Source organism: Argopecten irradians, chromosome 1 (genome assembly GCF_041381155.1).
Source record: "Argopecten irradians isolate NY chromosome 1, Ai_NY, whole genome shotgun sequence".
Lineage (NCBI taxonomy): Eukaryota > Metazoa > Mollusca > Bivalvia > Pectinida > Pectinidae > Argopecten > Argopecten irradians.
In genome coordinates, this window is record NC_091134.1 from 52,378,678 (window position 1) to 52,405,320 (window position 26,643).

At 35.5% G+C, this 26,643-nt stretch overlaps 1 protein-coding gene and 1 pseudogene across 1 annotated transcript; both read right to left on the reverse strand.

Moving 5' to 3' along the window:
- Window positions 1–549: 549 nt before the first annotated feature.
- LOC138332218 (von Willebrand factor D and EGF domain-containing protein-like) lies at window positions 550–25,473 on the reverse strand. The gene is made up of 18 exons (XM_069280260.1): window positions 25,289–25,473; window positions 24,460–24,855; window positions 23,850–23,906; window positions 21,742–22,031; window positions 21,393–21,482; window positions 20,552–20,696; window positions 19,134–19,327; window positions 18,523–18,599; window positions 15,983–16,046; window positions 11,298–11,483; window positions 10,960–11,135; window positions 9,115–9,253; window positions 4,251–4,588; window positions 4,011–4,116; window positions 3,477–3,588; window positions 2,937–3,064; window positions 1,247–1,364; window positions 550–769 (listed from the first exon to the last, which is right to left on the reverse strand). Exons 1-18 carry the CDS (start codon window positions 25,338–25,340, stop codon window positions 588–590), a joined length of 2,850 nt encoding a protein of 949 aa, XP_069136361.1. The 5' UTR covers window positions 25,341–25,473; the 3' UTR covers window positions 550–587.
- Window positions 5,521–7,440, reverse strand: LOC138332742 (uncharacterized; annotated as a pseudogene).
- Window positions 25,474–26,643: the final 1,170 nt, after the last annotated feature.

Sequence of the window (26,643 nt, forward strand, 5' to 3'; positions counted from 1 at the left end):
ACCCGAATCATTCCCAGAAGAGAAATAAAAATAATCAATTGGATTTGTGATACAGTTTAACATGGAAGTCCAATGACACAAATACCTTTATACTGAACTTACCTTCCAACACAAAGAAAATGTTAAGCATATAGGACTGTGCATTATACTTTGCATTAAGGATTTTCTTTCAGAATTTTCAAAACATTGATTGTATTTAAACAAACCTATCATCACACGTAATAAAGTAACAGTAACATTTGGGTACATCCACCAAATCTACAACGAACACGAGTAAATTCTATTGACAATTACTATTTAATCTGATAATAGCATCCATTGCCATAGTACTATGATCATTTTCTGACACTTTCAGGTTAGGTGGTACACGAACTCACATAGTATCGAAAAAATATATACCGTATACAGCCGGTTATTTCGTGAGTCGAAATATTTGGCGTTTTTTAATTTTCTGACACATTAAAATTTCGCGATCTAGCAAGATCAGTTAATATGGGTTGTTTATTTTTTCGCGACCCGCAAAACTGAAAAAAACGTCATCCCACAAAATTTATCGGCTTTACGGTTTACTCAGTTTTATTCTATTCTTAATTGCCAACGATGATTTTCGGATAAGAAGAACACATGGATGTGTGGCTACAGTTGATACAGATGTTGTGGTGGGAGTATCCACATTGACAGCCGCCATTAGTACAACAGGCACAGTCAAACCTAGTGTTGTCATAGCTACATTGACATCCAGACCCTGCCGCCGTGTAGTGATTGATCTCTGTAATATTTGAGAGTGGAAGTTAGAATCATAATGTCATAATCATTGGAAACTTCAAGACGTATTTTAAAATAATCTGTCTTTATTTAAAGATAAAAGAACCTTTGCGTAATAATCTTATTTTGACATGCCCCATTTAATCCATGGATATTAATGTTGTTTTGTCTGTGTAACAGCTTGGAGAGATTTATCTAAGACACAAAAGTAAAATTGGACATTATTTTACACTTCTCGAATGTCAACTGGTGGATTAATTAACTAATGGTATATCCTTATAATTAGACCAACTTCATTTGTCTTCGGTAGAATATAAATATATAGTATTGATTAAATTATACAATTATTGACTTGTTGTAGGTTGATACGAGGAATTGTTCAACCTAAGAATGGTGATATTCTGGAGGCAAAAAGCCGTTTAACAATGATTGATATGTCAACCAATCTTTAAATCAGGAATTTGCTGCAGATTTCACTAACCAGAGACTTCTGGTTTTTTAGTCCAGCTGTAGGGGTCAGCTGCGGGGTCACAGTAGCTATCATCAGAGCCCTGGTCCCCGGAAACATGGCAGACATTGTCGATCAGACAGGTGTTGTCCTGGAAACACAATTACATGAAAGGTAGCTACACATTGTATATATGCGCCTCTAAGTTTCCTAATAGCTTCATTAAATTGTTTGACTTCTGGCTTCCAGCTAAAACACCTTGAACATCTGGGTCGTGTTCCCTGGTCCAAAATGTAAACAATTCTTTAGTAACAATTTACGCACCGGTATTTCAGAGGTGGGACGACACGTTATGATTTGACAGCATAGGTTGTGTAAAAAGAGTATTCGACGGTACACTTCAGCATGGTAACGCTGTAAAGTAGCAACGCTTTTGTGTAATCATGAAGAGGTACTATTTCATCCTCATCGAAATTAGGTCATTAAAAACTACCAAACCAATCAATCAGTGAAATAGCGGAACGTATTCCGTCGTTGCGTATTACTTAGCTGCTCTTGTTGTGTCATTTGTTTGTAATAGTAGATTACTGAAATATGTGGGTTTTTTTTATAATGACCTTTCAACAGGCAGGACGTGCCATGTGAATATGCATGTAGTTTTTTCCGTTATGTATGAAATAAGAGACCCAATGCTGACTGCAATGAAAATGCATGCAAACACAAATGAGAAATCAACTATCAATTATCCACCCACCCCCAGATAATGCAATGACACCTATTGTTGTTAATGATGGAAGAAAGCCACAAGGGAAACCATCGTGTAGTTTTCAAAGATATAAGATATTAAGGATTTATAAGTGAGAAGGATTCATGACTGTCTACACTACTAAACACCACGCGATATGCCTATGAACCGGGAATAAAAACAGTTTTACTCAACAAATACTTGTCATATCGAGTCAAACGAAACACCAATGTAAAGATTATTAAATATCACAACGTTTATTACTTGTTTTAAGGACGGAAGATTTTAAAGATATGTCTTAAATTTTCGTTAAACAAATACGATAGCTCATGAAATGACGGCCCGCTTCAGAAAGTAAGACGGTAACCCTCGCACCCGCAAGCTATATCAAAGGCTGCGCCGGCGGATATCGAAGGAAAATCAGTCGTCGCCCAACGTCACGGTCAGTGCACAAACACAAAAGCTCCTATGTTGTACTTCCCCAAAACCCAGTGTGACTTATCCTTCTCATATACGTCCTTGAGGATATTAAGCAAAATAAAGACTGCAATTATATGCACCATAATACAAATTTAAAACATATAAATCAACGACATTTTGGTGCAAAGATCCTAAGAGACAGCTCTGTGGAACTGACCCAGATATCGATGAAGAGAAAGCATCATCTGCTTTGCCAACGGAAACATAATCTCTAGGTTAAATCCGAGATACATGTATGTTAGAATTTATATCACGAGAATCGAAATAGAACCATCAGACACATGACATTCAAATGCATTCTTGACTTCATATTGCCGAATTTATTTTTACAAATTTTTATCTCAACAATACAAATGTTATTGTTCTCAAATGACAGTACATTTCATTTACAAAATCATAATACATAAATAGTAAAGATATACTGGAAATGCATCGGTTGACTTGATTATCTTAGTGTTAAAACACCACGTGTGACATGGCTATAACCCTTTTTCCTACCTTTAGAGAGCATCCCCCAGGTAATGTACATGTTTGACAAGATCCGTCGTAGACAAGGAAAGGAAGATCCGTGCTATACAGAGCACCATCTGTAGTCACTGATACCACAAAGGCCTCAGATGCGCTTTCTGTTAAATATGATAGTAGAGTTACGTTTTGTTTGTTGCATGAGGAACATTTCTGATATTTTTAAACATCTAGTTGCATTTCATTCGCGATTTCAGAAAAAGAGACACGAAAACAGCATTTTCTTATTTTTTTTAAAAATACTGGACACATGCAAACATTCAAATACATCGACCTCATTTGAATTTTATGTTATTGTCGTGTCAAATCACCATTTCAATTCATAATAATATATAAAAGAACAAAGCGACAACTACTCCAATCAGTACTTTATCAAGATCATGCATATGCCTTTCGCACCTTACATGTTCGACTTATCCCTCGTCCACCCTACCTCATATACAATCGCATGACCTATTTGTGGTTGAAGATTATAAATCTTTATTTTGGTTAAACTGACACAAACTGACAAACCTTTGTGAAAAACAATGCTCTCCGGTAAAGTGCACTCGACTTCAAGGAAATTGGTTAAAGAGGCCGGAGCTTCTATGTATTCTCCATACGGTATGATATTGCCACTGCCATGCTAAAATTAGAAAGGTGCGGCCTGTGTTCATATCAATAGGGTTCAGTTTATATGAACTTTGCTAGCTTTGAAATATGTATCATTTTAAAACTTTTATGATAATGAAAAATCATAGAAAATGCAATAGACAAATGGAAGCATTTTTCTGTCATTCGTAAACTCGGGCAATCAAGTATAGTCAGTATCCATATTTCAACGCGACAACAAACGCCTAAAATATATTTCGTTGTGTTAAAATGTTTATAGCACGTTACATTCTCCAACAATTATGACAAACAATGCGTCATAACTTGTAATACATGTATATATATATTATGATGTTTAAACCCCAACCACAAGGAAGAAATGAGTTGATAAACGAGAATGAAGCTCAAGTCTTTGTCTTAGCAGTCGTTGGAGAAGTTTTATATTGTTAAACCTACCTCAGCTTTTTTGTAACGACATTTGAGTCCCGGTCCAGCCATCAGATGACGTGCAATAAACTGTACTTTTACACATTTCCGATCCCCGACGTCACATAAGCCATCCCTGATAACAAAGACAATTTCTCAAACACGATCATTTTCTAACAAATAAAACACTACACATGGTTATAAATCTAATAAATGAATAACTTAGTGAGCGACAAAAACTCTAAGAATGATAAACACTTCAAAACATACCCGCGAATATGACTGGCTACTGGGGCGACACCTACTGGGACTGAACAGTCATCGCCTGTATATCCGGTTTGACATGCGCATGTGCCTTCGTGACATGTCCCGAGTCTACTGCACTGGTTTCGACAAACGTGAGTAGTGACGTCAAGAGTTGGTATTCTCTCTCCACGTGAGCCAGTGACGTAATTATTGATATCACGAAGAACAGTGTCTTGGCATTCAAAGTCAAACGCATTCATGTGTGCAATAGTGAATAAGTCGCTGTCTGCATACTGCAATTGATTTAAAATAGATCTTAACATAGATTTTACGGAAAGATTAATATTTTCAGGATAACGGAACTATTTTATTTGGCGGCCGGCATAAAATTATATGGCGCTCGTCATTTAATCTTAATAAAATATTTTCGTTTTTCTGATTAAAAAAAAAAAAAAACTTTCTATGGCCACACAACATCACAATCTTGCGAGCATTTTTTGTGCCAAATATGTATTTAGTATTAATACTTTAACACGTCGTTTCCTATTCAGGTTATAATAACTCATGCTAACTATCTGTACACCAAGAACATTCATGATATGAAACTTAATGTCAGATAAATCTTTGTTTGAATGCACCTCATCAACATGCTTCAAATAAGAACCGTTAGAACATCACGTGACGGATTCTGATTGGCTACACACATGGGTACTATTTGCAATAGTACCCGGGCAAGCGGGCACTACTGAAGTGGCGCGAAATTGAACGTGAAAGTATTGTGACGTCACCATTACATGACGTCACCATAATGTTGCGCTTCGACCAAGACGTCAAAATGGCGGACAGGCTGTTGTGTGCGGGGATGTAAGCAAATGTTGCTTTTCTTATAAAGATAGTTACTCATGTTCTATATTGATCTACTTTTAAATCTTCGAGAAGCTGAATCCCGTTTTATAGAAACAGATTTCTGCAACAATTCATACATTGTACTGTATAATAATGGTAACAAACAATTTCCTTCCAGAAGAGTATTTGAGTGTTTGTAGTAGTTCTTTCATCAGCCATTTGATTGCTATATGGTATTTATTAGTAATAAAATCTAATAAATCCTATATTTTTTTTTTTCAAAATCACACTTTCATGCATGTTACTTTAAACAGACATCTAAACATTTCTTTTGTCCCTCTAGACTAAGTTCAACCATTAATTAAAGTGAAAGATCAAGGTCATATGACATTGATTTTATATTGCATGAACATTCTATCAAATTTACATTATTGGTGTATTTGATGGGCACTTGTTTAAAAGTTTTTGAGTTCTTGTTACTGTTACTAATTGTATGCATGTATAATTTGTACAAGTTAGCATAAGCTTAATGACATGAAAAAAGTTTTGATGGTATAATGGATTGAAATATATACTTCAAAGCTGAGAGTTTTTTATGACTATTATGTAAATTTAGTACTTGGGTAATGGTGGATACATATTGCATATTCTCCGATGATTACAATTATGTCATCCAGATGCTGACACAGAGTAACAGGGACCTCATACTTCAATATTCTGAAATATTTCATTCGTCGTATAGCCTGCTCAACAAAGATACGTCGATTTGCGATTTCTTTGGTCTTGGTAACATCACTTGCTGGCATCTGACTTACTCCATGTTTCCCAGGCGGAGTCTGTAAAAAAACCCTTCTTAGTGTGAAGTCAGCTTGTAAGTTACTGAAACCCTTGTCAGCAAGGACAACATCATATGGCTCTACTATATCCATGAAGCCACTGTTCAGAGTTATGTGTTTGTCACTGACTCTACCACCCCAACATTCAGAAAGGAAGTTGATGGTGCCAGATGGATTAATACTTATCAAGTATTTGGCTGTGTGGTGATGTTTATAGTCACTCCAGCAACCATTCTGTACAGCAATGCTGTGAGGTTTCTCAATAAAAAATCTCAGAAAACAATCAATGATATGCCTCACATCTGAATACTTACCACTGAAAGAAGGAGGCATGCTCTCTCTAACACCCTCTTTGCTGTGATTCACAATAAGAGTACCAATAAACTTCCTTAAGATTTTGACCCATGTTGTAAAAATTCTAGAAACATTTGATGTTGATATTCCAAACCTATCTGCAAGATCCTGATCCAAAAGGCCCAATCTTAATTTCATACATGTCATTAACATTTCTTCTTTAGCAGTTAATTTTCTTGTTGTTCTCTTTTTAGCGAATTTCTTGTAGTGTAAAATGGAGCAATGATAAGATGGGCCCTTCCAGTATCGAAGATCTTTCAGATATGGTTCTATGGTATCAAACACCCCATCAAACAGCTTTTCGCTAGGAATCCCAGTATAAAATCTAACTTTCTTGTCATCCATACACAAATCACTCACTCTCACTCTTTTACTTCTCTGTAAACTTTCAAGCTTCTCTTTACAAGTTTTGAGTTCGTCTGTCATTTTTTTTTATCTTTTCCTTGAGGACTGTGTTTTCTTCTTCTTTGTTTTTACAGCTGTCACATTGGTTAAAAAATATTCATGGTCCGTATCATGGTGGTATTGATTACTAATTTCTTCAAATTCCGAATCGGTCTTTTTGCGTTTCTGAGGGGTGGATAGTGGTGAACAAAGGCTCTTTCCTTGGGTGGCAACCTTCCCTTGGTAACATTATTGGTATGTCCAGATAAAGAGTAGGGTAGGGATTTGCTGCTGTAGGCATTTTATCCACAAAATGGGTTGAGCATATCCGTGTGTCTGCCTTTGGTGACCATATAATATCTTGGGTACCTACTCTACCTCTGTTGACATTTTTTGTCCATATTTGCCTGGCATGATTATCTTTCATGACTGTAGGAAAGGGAAACAGTACAAAAGGTGGTTCACATACACAACATCCTGTGCCAAAGTTGCACCCATGAATTTGACAGTGTTCCGCCTTCCACTTCTTTAACTTTGGTACCCCATTTGTACAGCCAACGACACAACAAATTCTTGCTGACATATTGATATATGTACATGTAGTCACTTTAGAAATATTTTTCAGAACTGAATGTTAACAAAAAATGTAAAATCAAAACTGTCAACAACACTAACAAACAATTAACTGGTTTTAACGTGGTATTTACCATGTTCCATCCAGATCTGAAATACATGTGTAACATTTTAATTTTTTTTTGGGTGTTAATAATTCAAATAATGCGTGATAGAGACAATAAAACGTCATTTATTGAGCTACATTTTGAGTCTTTTTGTTATATTTCCATCATGGTGTTAATATACATGTGTGTCAGTGTAGCAGGGTTTAATTGTACATAGCGATATGTCGTCTTCTAGCTTCACAATAGCTTTAGCTCAGTCTGTAGAGCAGTGGACTTGGTAAGCTGAAGGTCGCGGGTTGGATCCTCGGTGGAGGCAACACTACTCCCCTGTTTCCACCTGTATAAAACTTTTTGCTTTATCCATAGACCTGTATTTTATACATACCATGACGATTATGACCATGGGATGAACAGGGAAAACATAAAACAGTGTATATACATCGATTGAACGTTTACTATTTATCTCCAACAAACGTTAGAGGATAACACGACGAGAATAATAACGACCCGCGGCAGGCGCCCGTAACGGCGGTCTGGGCGTCAGAACAGTCAAGATACACAGAAGTTTTTATGCACTAACAATCGCAAACTGTATACTCATTCAGACTGACGTTTAGACACCGTAGGATGAGGTATACCATAATAGGACTACTTATTAAGATTTACCGCCGCGAAGATGAACTATTACAGACAAATAATAACATAGTAAAGTATTCGCTGTGATGTTCATTGTACGGAACTAACAACTCATAACCGGGAAAGACCTGTGTGGGATATTTACTAAAAACGAACAAACGTGTGTCAGAATGGTTACCATTTTAATTACACAAAGTAGTATAAGGGTATGTAAGCAAATATTGCTATATTTATTTCATACCTACGGGTGTAATGCTGGTTTATACCATACAATACACTCAAGTTGAATGAGGCTGTATTACAACGCTGCCATGTAATACAACCTCTTGACTCCATTGACTTAACAAGATTACGTTTTCTCGGTAAAATTTGAGCTTCAATGTCTAGAACACAGACTGGTTTTGCTGTAAAGGAAACAAACAGTAGGATTTGCATTAAAATTTTAACACGATTTTCACGTATGAATAATTAAATTACAGTCGTGGCTTTCCTGTATTTATTGCTGCAGATTTTCAAAATGACGGGATATATTAATAGTGAAATTGCAATAGAAAAGTAAAGTTATGGGTGAAAATAATCATTCATATGTGGACATGAAGACATATTCTCACAATCAAAATCATACTGCCATCTTGGTCAATACATGGACTACTACACTGTTACAGGGTTACATCTGTACGTGAGATAAACATTTACATTGAAAGTGCTATATGTATTTACCGTCTGAACTTAAGGAAGCTCGTTCTATTATAAAAGTTTACACTGATTTGTTTGATAGCTCGACTTTTTATCAACTATTGCTCTGCGTTCATAAAATCGCTTGAGGTACATGTACCTGTTGTGACATCACGCTGGATCCTTCGTTTCATTGGATAATCAAGATCACGTGGGTGCGTACCATGTGTGGGTATATTAGTGCATGGTGTGTTCCCACATTGCTGTATAATAAAGTAATTATGAAACAAAAATAAAATCTAGCATAAAAAAACGACATAACCAACCAACATTGGCGAGTTTCAATTTGTAAAATTGTCAAACTAAATGGGATTATGTCCTTGGGATATAAATTATTACAAGAATGGTTACATTCATCGTTTTTTGTTTAGCCCTTGAGCTCTAGTACCTCAATGCCATAGCCTGATATCTACGTACATGTGCCAGTGGGTTGTTGGCCTTGGCCTTGGTGCAGTCAGCCCTGTGGTGATCACATTGACAAAGGTTTGTGTTGTTGATGGCGGCTGATGGTGAGTAAGCCGGCTTCTGGTCAAACATACTAGTACCAGGATTCAACCTACAATCATTACATAAACAATTTAGAAATATACCTGTCTTTTCATATTATAGAGTTATTAAGGACCTTTGTTATATCGCCCTTGTACAATTTAAAATAATGACCTCGGACGTACTATGTGGGCGATATAACACGTATCATATGGACCTCGACAAAGGTCCATAATTGATATGTATATCACTAAAGGCCCGGTCCCACTGGCGTTTAGGAAGATTTGCGAATGCATTGCGCACAAAATTGGCTGATATTCGCCGAACATACGCAATGTTCGTAAATCGTACTTGTATCTAAACATCCGCACATGTCCGCAATTATCCGCAATGGCATGTTTTTCCGTTCCCAGGATTTTTGAACTGCACAAAATTTTGATTGCGGAAATCATTCGCATTAGATACGCTAATCGTACGCAATACATACTCAATACATGCTTACTATATGCGCTGTATATCCGCTGTTATTCGTTGATACCCGCAACTGACTGGGTTATGCGGCTTTATAGCGAACTGGGACAGTGTGTAAAACGAACGTATAGCGTCCCCATCACGTTGACATCACGAAATAAAATAATTTGTAGCGAATGCATATTGAGTTCAGCGTTTGTATTGCGTTTGTTTTGCATTTGATTTGAGAATAATTTGCGAATGTATAACACACGTGTTGCGTAAACTAAAACTACTGTATAAATATGGCAAAAGTTGACATATTTGTCTATTATTTCCTGTCCGTCGAGAAGTACAGGTGTAATAATGGGTCATCGGCAATAATACTAATGCAGCGTAACAATGGTATCCAACAACATATTAATCTACTTGTTCAAGTCATGAAATTGTTTCAAAGACAAAAAAAAAGTTGTCTGCTTTGATTTGAATTTGAAACAGACTGAACCTTCTTTGTTTCTGGAGGAGGTAGGATGAAAGTTGCAGCTTGCTTATCTTTGTTGCGGTCGTGTTGTTGTGAAAAGCGATATCGAAAGGCCCGAGCGCGCTTCTTTTACCTCCGTAATTCAGATGCCCTACATGCGCAAGACAACCGTTCTTTCCACTACATCTGTGCAATCCATTATTAATAGATTCGTAACATTTCCGTAACAATCGCAATACTTCCGATCTGTTTCCTCAATATATGCGTTATATATTCGTAATTGTTTGTTACGTATCCGCATTGTTGGATAATCTTATACCGATTGTACACCTTTCGGGAGCGCGTCCGTTATCGTATTCGCTTGTATTCGTGAAATATCCGCATTTGTTCGTAATAAATTCGCAGAATATTATTAATATATCCGTAATTTATACTTACAAATTTGTTATTTTAAGCCAATTTTGTTGCGGATGACAACGAACGGCCAAAATTTATAAACTAAATTCATCCTTGGTTAATAAATTCATTCGTAATTAATCCGCTCTTCAGTGGGACCGCGCCTTAACACCGTGTATTTGGTTCATTTCGTGAATCAAAATTTTCGTGATTTGGTCTAAAAAAGAGAAAATCATATTTTAGTGGTTTTAAAATTTGCGATCTGACTTTTAGGGTTTATATCAGAAAAATCTGATACAATCGTAGTCCAAGTATAAATTAGTAATAAAGTAATAATACACATTTTATATGTGTTTTTTCTTTCAAAACATCTTGTGGATTTATTACATACTTACAACCAAGAGTGAACGAACTTTTCCTTAGTGGTATTCCCGTACTGCTATCCTTGCCCTCCAATCAAATCATTATTTTTGTTGTTGTCGTAAGTTCCACATAGCCCCAACCCCTTGCCTAGATCGTCGGTAGGCACCTGGAGGTTTAGTGTGAGATGTCCATCATACTCATTCCTACTAGCGTGGTAGACGCCGGCATTGATCACAAGATGGGCACCCGATGGAAAGTTTATCTAGAAGCATATTTCTACTGATAGAAAGATTGTAAGATATACAAAAGCAAAAGATTTGATCAAGTTTAAAACTTTTCAATTGAAAAGAACATTTAAAGATTAAAAATCTTTACGGAATTACGAAGCATAATAATTATTTTCAAAGGACTGTTGAATACTAACATCAAAAATTGTTCCCGTAGAGTCTACATCAACAGTTGTTCCCTTTAGTGGCAAGGGCGACAAATGTGGTGCAGCAATTTGATCTCGACGACTAGCACACATGTCCACTTCTACAACGTCATTTCCCTCACGCGCAATTACAGAGCACGTACATGGTCGAAACGAACCACATCCCCATGTCCGGATCTGAACATGCAATGATGATCATTCCACCAAAGTGTTACACTATCCATGCGGATCAGATCATATTGTGATACAAATGACATTATCCGTAGTTTAAGGTGTTATGATGAACGTAAACGGAGCTGCCATTTCGGCAGTAATACAAATGACTTGCTTAATTACTGTCTATCCATTTGGAATAAGTAGTGTCGAGGATACAACGGCATGTCAGTGCGCTAATGTTTACAAGCAATTGCAAGCGTCATTAAGCAATAACCATCGCATTGTTTGTCACCATGGTGACGGCCACAATGTAACAACAGACATGTAAAAGGCCAGAAAGTCTGAACATACAAATGTCTACAAAAGGTTTCCGCCAAAACAACCAACTGACTCACCTAAAATGCGAAAGGAAAGGCAATGGAGCAGCGACAATCCCAACAACTGACTCGGTAAACATTACGACGCATGGAGAGTGTTAATACAACTTGTTATAGTGAAGAGAACAGTTCAAACGAGCACGCGGCTCCGGACCGCTAGGCCTACTGTACGTACTTAGGCCTACTACCCGGTACTCCCTGCTCATCTTATTTTTTCATAAATGAGTGGTCACATATGGTCACATGTTTCAACCTGTTCCCCAATCGCGTAAAACGTAACCCTGGGGTAAAATAGCGGTTCTTTCGTGGGGCCTCTTTAGGGGTAATGAATGCCCTGTATATTTATAAAAGGTACCGTTGTAATGCATGTACAGTTAGAATGTAACCGCTAGTGCATTATCAAGCTAAGATTTGTTTCAATTAATCTATAATATTATGCTACCGGTCAATTCATACAGTTCTGATGTATATATTTATAGATTTTTAATTTGTAAATTTTTGTTCTGTACATGTTCTGGTAGTGTTATACACATACATTGTATATAGGATTTACATTGTAGGTTAATTGGTAAAATTGTATTGTATATGTTCTGATATACACATATACATATGTACATGTAGGTTTTAGCTTGTTCTTTAGATATATTTGGAGGACACATACAGTATTATTTCTGGTCATAATAATAAATAGTGTTTGTATATTTATTACAACTGTACCTGGTTCATGTGTATATGACAAACTTTACAGAGTTGAAATGTACTGCAGCCATGTATCATTTATAATTATTCTGAATTTTTGTTGGAACTATAGATAATGAATTTTGTATCTTTTTTTGAAACAATATTTGATTCTATCAAATGCATCAGTGACACATTCACAACTTATAAAATGTTTTCTCTAAAATAAAAAAAAAACCTGTAGAATGAACCTACATTTATTCATTTATATATATTTGAAATTGATCATTTCAATTTTTGTCATATTCAACAGATATAAAAAATTGTTGGTTCTTTTTTTCAGGCACCATGCATGCATAGTGACATGAATACAGAAAGTTCATCCCTTGGACCTGTATACAAGTGTATGTATACATATACATACAATTAGCATCATATGAAGACTGAAGAATGTGGATTTGAGTGCTCTTGAAAGTAAACTTTTCCAATATGGACCTAGAAGATCATGAACAGAACATTTAAACAGTATTAATTTAATTATTAAATGTTCCTTTCAACTGTAATCATTAAATAAAATTATGATGCAATACTTTTTCATTGTTTAACTTTGTAGAAATATTTGTTTATATTAGTCTCTCTAGATCCAGTGATTATAATTCTTGCATCCATATGCCTGCCCATTTGTTTGTCAGGGCTTGTGAGATAGCTTTTCAATTACTTTTAAAATATAAGGATTTTTTTTACATATAGCAATATAGATACCATTGTCTTAGGATTTCTAAATTCTACTTTACAAGAGAGTAGACTCAACATATAAATAAAACCATAAAACTAGCAAGTTATCTGAAATGTTAAAAATCTTTTTGTCTGAACCAAATTTCACATTTATTGTCTATGTGTAACTTGTACATAGACCATTTATGTATTAATACCGTAGTAACAGTGATTACAAACACATAGACTAAAAATGTAGTATGTAGTACTATGTACATCTGTCTTTGATTTGAGTTCTAAACAAAAAGGTGGTACCTATTGGGAAGTTGTGACTTGGGCGGAGGGTGAAATACAGAAGAAATAGCTACACATGGAAAAAAGAAAGATATACAGTACCATATGGATTCAAAGTTGCTCCAAAATCAATGAGACTAAATAACCAAAAAAAAAAGCCATGTAAACCCCAAAAGCACCCTTCCACTTCCAGTTATCTGTAGCTATTTCTTCTATATTTCAACCCCCCACTCAAGTTACAACTTCCCAACCTCATGATTCTTCTGTCTTTTGCAGCCCCCCACCCCCACCCCCCAACACACACATACCTAATTGATTGTCATGTTATTTCAGGTTCCTATTCAGGTATTATTCCTAAAAACAAAAAGGGTAGATACACTGTGTACTCTCAAAGGAGGGGAACCACTTCATTCAAAAATGGAATTTACAATTTCATCTTAATTTTGAAATTTTCAATTTAATTATTAATTACTGGACTATTAAAACAGTATAGAACCCCTCGGCTACAGACAAAGTACTGTGGTACACATTTCTCTTAATTAATTACTTTTCTTCAACTCAATCATCTTTTTCTCCAGAGCACAAAAAAGAACAGGAAACAACAGAAAAGGAAAGTAACATACATGTAGGCCTATATGTTTTCTGGAAATATATATGATGTGTTAATTCTCACAGCATAGGCCTACATGAATGTGAAGAATTAAATATTATCAATGCTTGAGAGAATTTCCTAGTTGTAATTCTATAGCAGCTACATGGAATGTACGTTTACATATATACATTGTACGATACATATACATCATAAAAGTTTCTTTCCTTCCAGCTGGACATTCATGTCATCTCTCTCCAGAACTCAAATATTGTTTACAAAAAAAAAAAAAAAAAAAACAGAGACATAGATAATTTAATTAAATCTCTGCAAAAAACTACACGAATAATTGAACACATATATTGTACTTGTAAAATATCTATGTATGAGCTAATTTATTTTCACATCTTTGACAGCTACATGCATGGACGTTCTATGGAACGTTTTCGTGTGGTTTTAAATGGGAAATTATGTTACGATTATTTGTATTTAACCTTCATGATTCGGTTGATGTAAAATACGACGAATGCGATGCTGCAATAATTGCCCCTTGCCGGGGCCCCATCTCTGCATCGGCCGAATATTTGTGTCGATTCCATGTACAAGATGCTTTTATCGAAAAATGATTACAAAGCATTGTCATTAATGTCTGAACATACAAATGTCTATATCTTAAAAGTACAGGCTATGATGTTTAAAAAAATGCAGACTCAAGTCAACACAATTTCTCCCTCTGTAACTATGTAAAATGTTTTACTGAAGTCAGTGTTTTACTTAAATTGGTTTCGATAAATCAGGACATGACTGTTTAAATTTTATTTATTTTCAAGAATTGAATTCTCACTTTAATTGTCTATATTTGGAGAAAAGTTTTCATTATGCTCTCTTTTTCCGTAAATCTTTGTAATTACTACGCCTTATCCGGTATCTTCATGCATGTTACATTTTCAAATAGATTCGGTTCTGCATTGCATACATGTAGAACATGACAGTGATGGCCATATGTCTCTTTGTGTATGAGTTTTGTAAAACATTGGAGTTATTTGTCATGTCTGAATTTGTATTCTTTGCATGATGAAGGCTAAATTGTTCGATTCTGTTTTAGCTTAACATCCTATCAACAGCCATGGTCATTAAAAGGTCGTGCCAGGTTTGTTGGTGGAGGAAAGCCGAAGTACCCGGAGAAAAACCACCGACCAGCGGTCATTACCTGGCAATTGCCCTACATAGAATTTGAAATCGCAACCCAGAGGTGGAGGCTTGTGGTAATATGTCGGGATATCTTAAATACAAGGCCACCATGGTCCCACTCGAGATTGTATCCACGTGTATTTAAGTATTAAGGGTCTTACATTAGTGGCTATGTGATATGAAATTTATCAAACGAGTTCAATAATTTTTATGCTACGAGCCTTTAGACAAGTGGCATATCAAATTATTCAACCAGTTTGATAAATTTCATATCACAAAGTCACGAGTGTAAGATTCTATTTATCACATAACTTTTATTAATAGAAATATATGCAAAACTTTAAATTTCGTCTGCTTATAAAACAGTAGAAATTCGGCTCGAATGTGACGTTTTTCGTTTACTGAAACAATCATGCGATGTCATTCATATATTATGACGTCAAACTACATGTGACGTCATAATAGTGTTATTTCACATGTGTCTTACAATATTTATGACATGGCCGTATGACATGGCTGGACGGGCCAGTTATGTGATAAATTGCTTTCTTGGGGGATTTATGTTCCTATAATTATACCAGGACTGCAGACAAATTGAATAGCGCGCATTATGGAAATATTATGTATTAACCATTGAAGATGTTACTTAATGTTTTGTATGTAAAAAACTTCCTTACCTCAAAAGGTCTTGCAAGACTTTTATAAAATACGAAGTCTCCAATTTGATGTACAGGAACGTTCCTACAATTAAAAATCAAGACATATATAAAATATTGGGTATAATGTAACAACACATAGGAAGTGTGAAAAGTAGGCTCTCGGTCATTAACTCCATAGGTTTTGTCAATCTCTTTTGATTGTGCTGAACTACAAAACATTCCTCTAATATAACGAGATGCAATGTTTTTGTTACTCAGCTCTTCCTTTACATCAAACAAACTTCTATCACTGAAATGAAGCTAAAGAAAAACTTTAAAATATAGTGCTCCTATCCATATTGGATCCGAATATTTATGCATTGATGTTACTATTTTTTAACTTCATCGTGGTATGAAAAAAGCTTTTGTGAGAATCGGCCGCGTTCCATATAGGGCATAGTGCCATTTATTTTTTTCGGAATGCAATTATTTATTTCAAATATTTTTATTGTAAAGTGAAATCAGAACCTAAATTTTTTAAGGATGGTTATACAGTTCGTAATGCCCCGGTCACAAATTCACGAATCATCTCGACTGTGCCACTACGGATTTAATTTCACGGATGGCCCCGGAGAAAAGCGAGCTTTCAATGTCCGATACGGTTCCAATACGGCTTTGCAGCGGTGTGTCTACGGGTCTTCACGAATATACTGAGGGTAGTCATCTTTATGGTCATTTGACAACACAAGTGAAACTTATTGTTAAGGTGCACGGACAATAAATGACATACTTGACATTAAAATAGTTTCCCTTCAGTAACACAATACTGAAATCTAAACGAGGGAAAGAACATCAAAATGCCCAGTTAAGGAAGCAAAGACTAAAATAATTCCACATGTGCATAGAACTGAAAGGAAATTTCGATGTAGCATGTTTGTAAGTTTGTACTTATCACTTATGGAATACCTATGTATTCTTTAACCGATTGTTTCAATAAAATTATTATATCTAATTCTCAGATAAGCATTTTACTTTTTCTAATAATGATTCACGATCTATCCATAACATCTTTCTATGCTCGGTGAAGGAGCTGTTACTTAATTGCATTAATTAATTATTGAGAGAAACATTACATTCATAATTTAAACATTATCCATAACTCGTTGACCCTAGAAAAGTCGTTAGCGACATCCGTCTGTAGAAATACTTCCGAAGCTAGGTTTTCTACCAAATACGTCGTCGCCAATAATGTTAAGATAGCCTAGTGGTTTGTCATTTTGGATGTTATAACCATACCAAATAATCCATTTCCAAAGTCCTTCTTCAATTCGTTCTGGTTACCGATCTGATCGTCAGGGTACCACATTGAGAACCAACATTAAACAACTGGAATTCGAAATTGGCAAGGGCTGTTAGAACCAGTACATGATACCCTTTATAGTTGTAATTAATATAGGTATCATTTGGTTTTGCCATCTAGAGCACCAAACTAATACGGAAACTATCATTTCAATGCAAATTATTTAGCTTCAATGTACATATGGCAACTGTTCGGGTTGAGTAAAGTATGAATATCTCCACCAGCATCCCAAATGATAATTTGTACAAACTGGCTGGAAACTATATATCATCCTGTGGTAACCATCTCTTGTAGCCAAGCAATATAATAGAAAATTGCAGTTTCGGATCATAAAAATGTCGACACAATACCTTGTACTTCATAGCCCTTGGATAAATGACATGTATATATTATAAAAATGTATGTTTAACTGGAATCTAAGCACAAATACCACGGAGGAGTCTTCAGAAAAGCCATTACTTTTCTCTACCTCCAGTTCCTTTTTTCGACTCGAACATTTTTGACTGCATCAATGCATATATGTGTTAAAATGGTACCATTTATTGGTCATCTCAACACCATGACACATCACTACGATGGGCCCTATAAATACGAGGCCTTTTAGGAATCGTGTTAGTTTTGTACTTGCCAATCTTGTGACAGTATTAAATTGGTAACGTGGTAGATCCTCATATTCCGTATTTTATCGTGATGTTACGTACTTTACCGTTTTCATCCTTGACAATCCTCTGATTGATTCTGACCTATCCGTAAAGCAACGTAACTGTATCGTGTTGTGTCGTGACAATCTGCACCAAACCGTTCCTTATCAATTACGTAGCTGAACCGCACTAACACGTAGTTAACCGTAACAACCCGTTGTATACTTGATACGTACGGTTTAATAAGGGTGTGATAAGGAGTAACACAATTCAGTACATTCCAAAACGGTTAAGTAAGGACATACCACGGTTGTTTGAACCGTAGCCAAATTTTGAGTATGTTCAAAATTTGCCACGGAACTAAAAATACTTCCAAGTGTAACTACGGAAGACAACGGCTATTTTAAGGAAATCTGCGGACCATCACAGAATACCACGAATGATGTCGGATTGTATCCGTAGATAATCCGGCGAGGTGATCCGTGAATGTGTGATCGGGACTTAATGTTCCATTGAGTCAAACAATCATATTACACAAAGAAGCTGTCCATTAACGGACATCCTTGAGGTACCCTTACCTGCCGCTGTCTATCTGATACACGTGTGGGTCTCCAGATGTCGAGCATTTACCATGAGGTCTGTCTATTGACCTTATCTGTAAAATAATTTCATATTAGATATTATACATGCTATTTTTTATTACATTTTTGCCTACCGACCAAGCAACATACAAGGTCATTAAAGCCAGTCGTTATTGTGTCTGATCCTCGTTTCATCGACCAGCCAAAGTCAGTGACTTAGTTTGGTCAGGTCCAGGTAAGGCCTATAGCTAGTCTGTTTGATGAACCGGGGGCTAGATAAACATTATAGTGTAGCCACATCAAACTGACAAGCACAACTAGTCGTCCAACATTACGAATATTGAAATATTGAACTCAAATTAAACGTTATCCTCGATGTCTCAGGGGTCATTATATGTCATTTTAGTGCCTAGCCAAATCTCACCAATCACAGTCCTATAGAGACTCCCTTTGATGATTACAGAGACGACGCCCAATTTCAAAACTGCAAAATCAACCGCAGTGTACCGTTATTGTACAACAAAAGACCAAACTTCCTGTTTCATCTGTTGTCGTAAAATGACTTAACCCTGGGATATCGATAAATGTGAATGTACTATATCCTATACCTCTACTGGCTTTAGCGTGTAGCCATCCCACATCGGATTGGATATTGGGTTGAATATAGGCCTGAAGGCCAGCTCGTGCAGTTGATTACCGTCCTTGACAAAGTCACGCGTGGCCGTCACCTTGATGGCGGCCTTGTAGGTATTCGTAGCAGGGTCGCAAACCAGGTTGTAATTACAAGATGTTGTAGATACATCTAAAAGTAGAGTCAAATTGGTCAAAACGAATGCTGTTCCTATTTTAACGGTAAGTTTATTTCAACTTATCGTTAAAAGAGTTTAATGCCAAAATCAACCAGTTCATCATAACGGCGGAATTTTAATAAATTGGTTTTTGACCTAAAATTTTGATTGCACAAAATAAAACGTTTCCAGTTATTCTGGCTGTACCTTATGAATTAAAAAATCAAATCGAGTAATTAGTTTCAATACAATCCATTAATTACAGTTTCCTTCATGTGGGAACTCGGTCAGTCAGAAAAAAAAAAATCAATCATACGTTTAGTATCCTGAGTGCTGTCCTTCTGCTTTAAAGGTGCATTTATTTGATTCTGAAAAGGAAGTCTGTATCTGATGTATTGAACTGATGCTAAGCATGCACACTAAATATGATGTATTGAATTGATGCTAAACGTGCACACTGAATGTATGTATTGAATTGATGTTAAACGTGCACGCTGAATATGATGTATTGAATTGATGCTAAACGTGCACACTGAATATGATGTATTGAATTGATGCAAAAGAGGTACACTCAAGATGATGTATTGAATTGATGCTAAAGAGGTACACTTAAGATGATGTATTGAATTGATGCTACACAGATACATTAAATAACAATACACATGCCTCGTTATTCAAACTGAATCACGAAAAACGATGTAAGGAGGTGTTTTACGACTTTCAAGTGTTTAAATGATGTCTATATATGTTTACTGAATAAAGAATAAGGTGCTGACACCGGATTCGTTATTGGAATCCCGAATCCCGAATCCCGAATACGGTGCTGGCACCGGATTCATTATTCAAACTGAATAACGAAATACGACGTAAGGAGGTGTTTTACGGCTATCAGGTGTTGATTTGTATGTATATACGTTTTACTGAATCCCGAATAAGGTGCTGGCACCGGATTCGTAATTCGAATCCCGAATCCCGAATGCCTGATACGGTACTGGCATCGGATTCGTTATTGGAATCCCTAATACGGTGCTGGCACCGGATTCGTTATTCAAACTCAAAACAATTTATCGAGGTATTGAGTGTTTTTTTGAGGTTGTGAAATTAGGTTTCGATCTGTTCTTATGTCTTGAAATTGTTATTTATTTGCTCATTTTTGAATTCCGAATAAGGTGCTGGCACCGGATTTGTTATTCGAATCCCGAATCCCGGATACGGTGTTAACTTCACGTTGCCCTTACCGTTTGGATCAGCACTAGCCTTCATTTCGACACTGATTCCACAGGTCTGTTGGAATGGACTGTTACAGGAAATTGGGACGGTGGACTCCAGTGATATCTCCTGTTCTGGTCCCTTCTCATCCACCGTGATGGATTGGTTGTGCACCTAAAACAAAGTCTATCATTTCTCATCCTTACCAGTATGTTAATGTAGTGGCAAATAATCATGAATTTGCGTAACATTATATTCAATATCCATTGTTGAAAGCCAGTACATGCTTATAGCTTTAAATCCCATTTTAAAAAAATAATGATACTTGAATGGATATGTTTCTTCATGTCTTTAAATCAATAGCGATATAGATGAAATCAATGTTGCGTTTGTATTCCTAGAAAGAAACGCAGAGGTTTCATTTTGACATTTACTTCTCCCTAATATAAAAATTTACTAAATTACTAAAAAAAAAATTACTAAATATGAGTAACTTGGAACATTAAAATTATTCTGTCTTTGATTGATAGATTCTTTTTACATATCACTATGAAAAAAGAATGTCACGAACACCCGACGTTATCGTGACGTCGCAATATAGACATTAACGTTGCGTATTGATTTGGGAAAATAATCCATTGACAAAACAACTGAATCGTATGTTAAAACGTATTTGATTGGCCAAGCAGTCTAAAATTAATTATAAGCATTGATGTCACTATTGTTAAATTTCATCGGGTTATAAAAATAAATTGATTGCAAGCTTTTGTGAGAATCCTCTTCACACAGATTGTAAATAATGTGTTCATATCACTATGAAATTTAAAAAGAAATAGTAACATCAATGCTGAAATGAAACATCACACATACCCTTATTCCTGCCCAAAACTCGTTGCTTTGACGAACGGGACTTTTATTTCCAGGCGTACTTTTGTGATAGGATCGAACTGTACATTGTAACTGTAACATATATCATTATTAGTAATGAAGTCTCTTTAACATGATTCCATCTTTTATCAAATATATCTTAAAAGGGAGTTTTCATTAAGGTTAACAGATTCTGAGCGTTGTTACAACAAAATAAAATCTGTCTCAAACTTTTGGATATTTGAACATAACTAACTATGCTTATGCATGCATCATCTCATGGTACCATCTTTCAGAGCTTATTCTTTTATGTTTATACACCAATGTTCCAGTTATGCACAGGACAACTTACCGTTGTTCCCATGTGTCCCTTCATGTATTTGCCGTCCAACAGGGCGTCTCTGTCATCGCCTGTCAGTACGGTAACAACAGGGTTCTGTGTCCCGGGGATCAGGATTGGGTCCGAACCATTCGCTGTCCACGTGACTTCAAATGCTACATCCGGTTCCCGCTTCGGGTAAGGGATGTGACATGGAAACTTCACTGTGCCCGAGGTGCTGCAAGTATTCCCAACATTGCCGTTCGAGTCGACGACAATAGGCTTGCCGAGAATGGGGGCTTGTGTTAGCTTTGGATAGAGATCTAAATGTGAAATGGCCTCGTTAATGGTAAAACAAGTAAAATGCCTATGATAAACATGAAAGTTTAACCACCCTTTATAAATCACCAAATGTTAACCACCACAATGTAACTAACAGTGATAACCATCCATGATAAATTCTACAATGTTAAGGACGTACACCTCTGAGAAGTCAAAATTTTCTTGTATTAAATTTTTTTTTCTCATATAGATTTTTGGAAATAGGAGTTCATACCATACAAGAAAATAGAAGAAAAAACATATGTCGGTGTGCTTGTTTTTGAGCTATTGTCACTCAAAAATACCAAGTTGATAAAATCTTAGATTTTTTTGATATTTTTGCCGTTTTGACCATATACACAAGAGTTTAAAGCCATAATTTCCTAATGAGATGTTTGATATGTATGGAAGTTTGAAGAATTTATTTTCCTGTGGTCTTCTTTAAAAACATACAAGTTTTGATTAATAAGACTCATATTTTTTCTCAGAATAACAACATATGCTACCCCTACCCCTTAATTTTGAGCTACAAAATACACCATTTTCAGCCATTTTTGCCAATTTTAACCCTTTCTAGAAACAGTTGTGGTATTTAACTTTTGTTAATATTTTGCATATCAATGAGGAATGGGTTGTTCTTTCTAAATTAGGCAGAAAAATAGGGGGGTCAGTGTGCTTACTTTTTTGCCCTGTTTGAATGTGTTATTTTTCAGTATTTTGGGGTAAAAAATAAAAGTGCTCAAATTACCATTAAATATAAAAATTAAGTGACAAAAGCGTATCACTTCACACAATAATGCTCAATATTTTGATAACCACGAACCTAGTAAAGATTAACAGCAAAAATTAGCTCGATACAGCTAAAAATGCTGGTGCAGTGATGATTTAAGTAAAAACAATTTCAGTAAAAAATGGTTAAACTATGCCTCTACTCAAAGAGGAATAAGACACAATTTCAAAATGGCTGCCAAATGGGCTATTTCTTAAAATTCCTGTATAAAAAATCTACCGAAAATAGAAATGTAATTTTTTGACAAAATTTGCATCTGGCAACTTACTACAGATATTGATAAAACATATTTAAAAATCTCATAACGTCTTTGATCTTTTTCAAAACGAGACTTTAACGGGACTGAAACCTGAGAAGAATACATCCTTAAGCTACCCTTGATAAAAAAATATAGTCAATACACCGCCTACAGTATAATAAGCAAGTTTATATTATAGTTATATGGATACTCCTTATTAAAAACAATCTGACATCAACAATTAATGGTTTCTTTATCAAATTATGACTTTTAAATATTAAATCAAATGCGTTTTTGCTAATGAAATATCACATGACCTTATTTGCATCTGTCGGCATATTAACCTGTCTATATAATCCTATCGGATTATAAGCGTATACAAGTTTGAAGAAAAAGTTACAAAAGTTACAAAAGAAGCTCTTTTAGCTCAAGTGTTTTGTAACTTTAAAAAAATAACATACTCGTGTGGAATGAATTCGATATCCAACTCGTTGTGTGACCTTTATCTTAACCACCTATGATTAACTTCCTAAAGTTAAACTACCCTTGACGGAAATATAGGGAAAACGTTAATTACATAACAACCAAGGTTAAAATATAAAGTATCCATGATAAGCTCCACTAGGTTGAACCACACCTGAAATGTTTAATTTGGAATCTCCACAAAGTTTAACATTGATGAATTCATAAGAAATCAATTAATCTGAGACATTATATTGAAACAAATATTTGGAATGACTGAAATATAAAATCTCAGAGAAATAGTCTTCTCACTTAACCAATATAACGTACCCGTGCAGTTAACTGATCCTATACTGGACTGACCGTAGTTACACACCGCTTTGTTACCTAAGAATCAAAACCAATTTTCAAGGTTCAAAGAATTATCTTGTATTTTTTTTTCTATTAGTTGTACAATAGATATACCGCGTATCCTTTTACGAAACCATATCCTCAACTCTCAAACAATTTCAAGAACATCAAATATTGACAAAATGAAAAAAAAAAATATATGTGGGAAAATGTGAGCACTCTTTTTTATCGATAAATCTATGAGATACAAAGCTAGGTGAATGCCAGGATAAAGCATAATAATTATTTATTTATTTAAGCGATGATTTTGTGTGAAAGTTAATCACTCGCGAAATATTTGGCTTTTTCATTTGTCTTCAAAAATTCCTTAGTGACTTTCATCCAATACCTCTGAAACTCAAACTTGTCAAATAATGATTTTATGTGGTTAATTTGGTAATGATCCATGACATAACCCAGCCATCATATAATTCAAACTTCAGTCGGACATACGGACGGAAAATATTGTCAATATACAGTTTCATCTGCAGGGGACTAATTATGATAAATTCTTGACGAAAAAAAGAAGGAAAAGAAAAAGAAAACTTACCCGCACAGTAGGCCATGTGGCACCCTCCTGTTCTGGATAAGTGGTACACGTTGAAACTCCCGCAGTTTTTCACCTGTATTGGTGTCGAAGTATGACAACATGCCGAGCCCCCGTAGAAAGTTGGGTCTACACTTTGGCCATAGTTAAAACAAGCTGATAGAGTGACCGTAGTCCCTTGTACAGTTGGAAGCTGACCATTCAGCCAGATTGGAATCTGAGTACCACAATGCAAGGTGGGTACACAGGAGGTTGGCATGTCACCATTAGAGAAACGGTACCATTTGGTTGGCAGTGCTCTGTCACACAAAAGTTTGTCGCCCGTTTGTGGGACAAATAATGTGCTTCTGTGGACCTCTCGTAGTGTATCATAAGTCGAACACTCGTCTGCAGAGACCGCTACAACAAGGAAGAAATATTGGTGGCAGAAACGGTTCACATCTCTCAGTACGCACATTAGTATATAAACATTAGCTTACGCAAAAACAAGAAAAGATAATATTGGTAGTCAACGATTCATACTACTAAAGTAAAGACGAAAGCATTAGCTTGTGATACAGATATTTGAGTTCATGGAAGTCTCATATTTTGTAATTGCTTACAATACAATATCTTTAATCATATATATACATAAATATATTACAAAAGCCCTTCTAAAAATGTTATGGGAGACTATTACTATTCTTTGTGTGGAAAGAATCGAGAAAGAACAGTAGATCTGTTCGATCTGTATGAAGCGAACTAGCGCATGTTGAGTCGAAATGACGATGTTGATAGAAGAATACACAAAAGGAATACAAAAGATATTTTAAAAAGATTAAATGACGCTCACCTGTAATTGTTAGGGAAAAAGTGGCGCAAAAAAGGAATGCAATGCTTGTCATCTTCACGGCCGTTGAGAGTAAGATAAGTATGAGACCCTTTTGGGTTAACTGATAAGACAGTGGTGTTTACTTCATGCTATTATATCCAAACTCACTGGATGTCAGTTCATATCGTATAGGTCAAATGACCCCCGTATCCAGAAAACGAAACAGTGACACATATAGATAGATGTAAAGATAAGATATACGGATCTCTTCAGCACACATACAAAAGTAGAGTAAGGTTTCAGTGTACTTATGTATACGTATCTACCTGCTGTAGTTTTTATTCCTGCTATGGAAAATAATAGCTTCTTATTAACAACCTTCATGTGTACACATTGCGTCGGGAGGTCCTCTTAAGCAGTAGTGAATACAAACACAATTATATAATCAAATAAAGACAATTTGTTGGAAAATACTTACATTAGTAATTTATCAGTCAGATGTAAATAATTCCAAAAAATAACAATTTTGACAATATAATCGTTACTCTAAATATTGTACGACTTTCAGATCGGACACACCTTAATGTTCGATAGCATAGATAAATCGAAATGTTATGAATCTATTGAGATGAACAAATAACGAATTGGCAGGCAACTCGCTGCACAACTGTACAGGTATATAATATTGGCATCTTTCATTTGTTGTTTTTGTGCTTTGTAATATCCGACGTAATGATGGCTTCAAATATAGAAAATAGTACAAATAAAGATGGTCGGCTTTCTGTTGTTTGTTTATTGTTTGTTGATTTTTAAAATATCATCATAAATATTGTACATTCAACTGGTGAAGTTTATTCATCAGTTTTGAAACTTTCAAATAAGACAAATATTTTGTTCGCAGGTTCTGTAAAAGGTTTGATTTACATCTATAGTTGAAGTATGTCTACCAAGGATTTATAAGTCTCATATACGTCCTTGATGTCTACATACAAGAAGTTGACATTACAAAGCACGCCTATCTACATTCAACATAACATGCCTAGCATAATTATCGAAAGATAGATCTAATATCGACCGAATGGTCAAATTTGATATTTTAATATTACGGATTGTCCTAACGATTGAGGTATTACCTTCTGAAAGAAATATTTCTAATATAAAAAAATCTTTTCTATAGTTATAAGGATATAAAAAGCTGTTCATAAACAGTTTCGACATACATTTAAGTACATAGTGAGATAAATTTCCATTGAATATGAATAATTTCTGTGTTGTTTTCAACAAAGACGAAGACAATTTGATGACAAATGAAAAATCGAGGTTCCGCCATTGCGGATTTAAATCAAAAGATTTAACGGATATTGGGCCTTTAAGGA

Excerpts from the sequence above, each read along its gene's own strand:
- LOC138332218 (XM_069280260.1), bottom strand. The coding sequence starts at position 25,340 with ATGACAAGCATTGCATTCCTTTTTTGCGCCACTTTTTCCCTAACAATT. Across the intron at positions 20,697-21,392 it reads AGTTTTGGGCAGGAATAAGG|GTGCACAACCAATCCATCAC; the intron begins GTATGTGTGATG and ends ACTTTGTTTTAG. Across the intron at positions 4,589-9,114 it reads CCAACAACCCACTGGCACAT|TTCCGTTATCCTGAAAATAT; the intron begins GTACGTAGATAT and ends CAAATAAAATAG.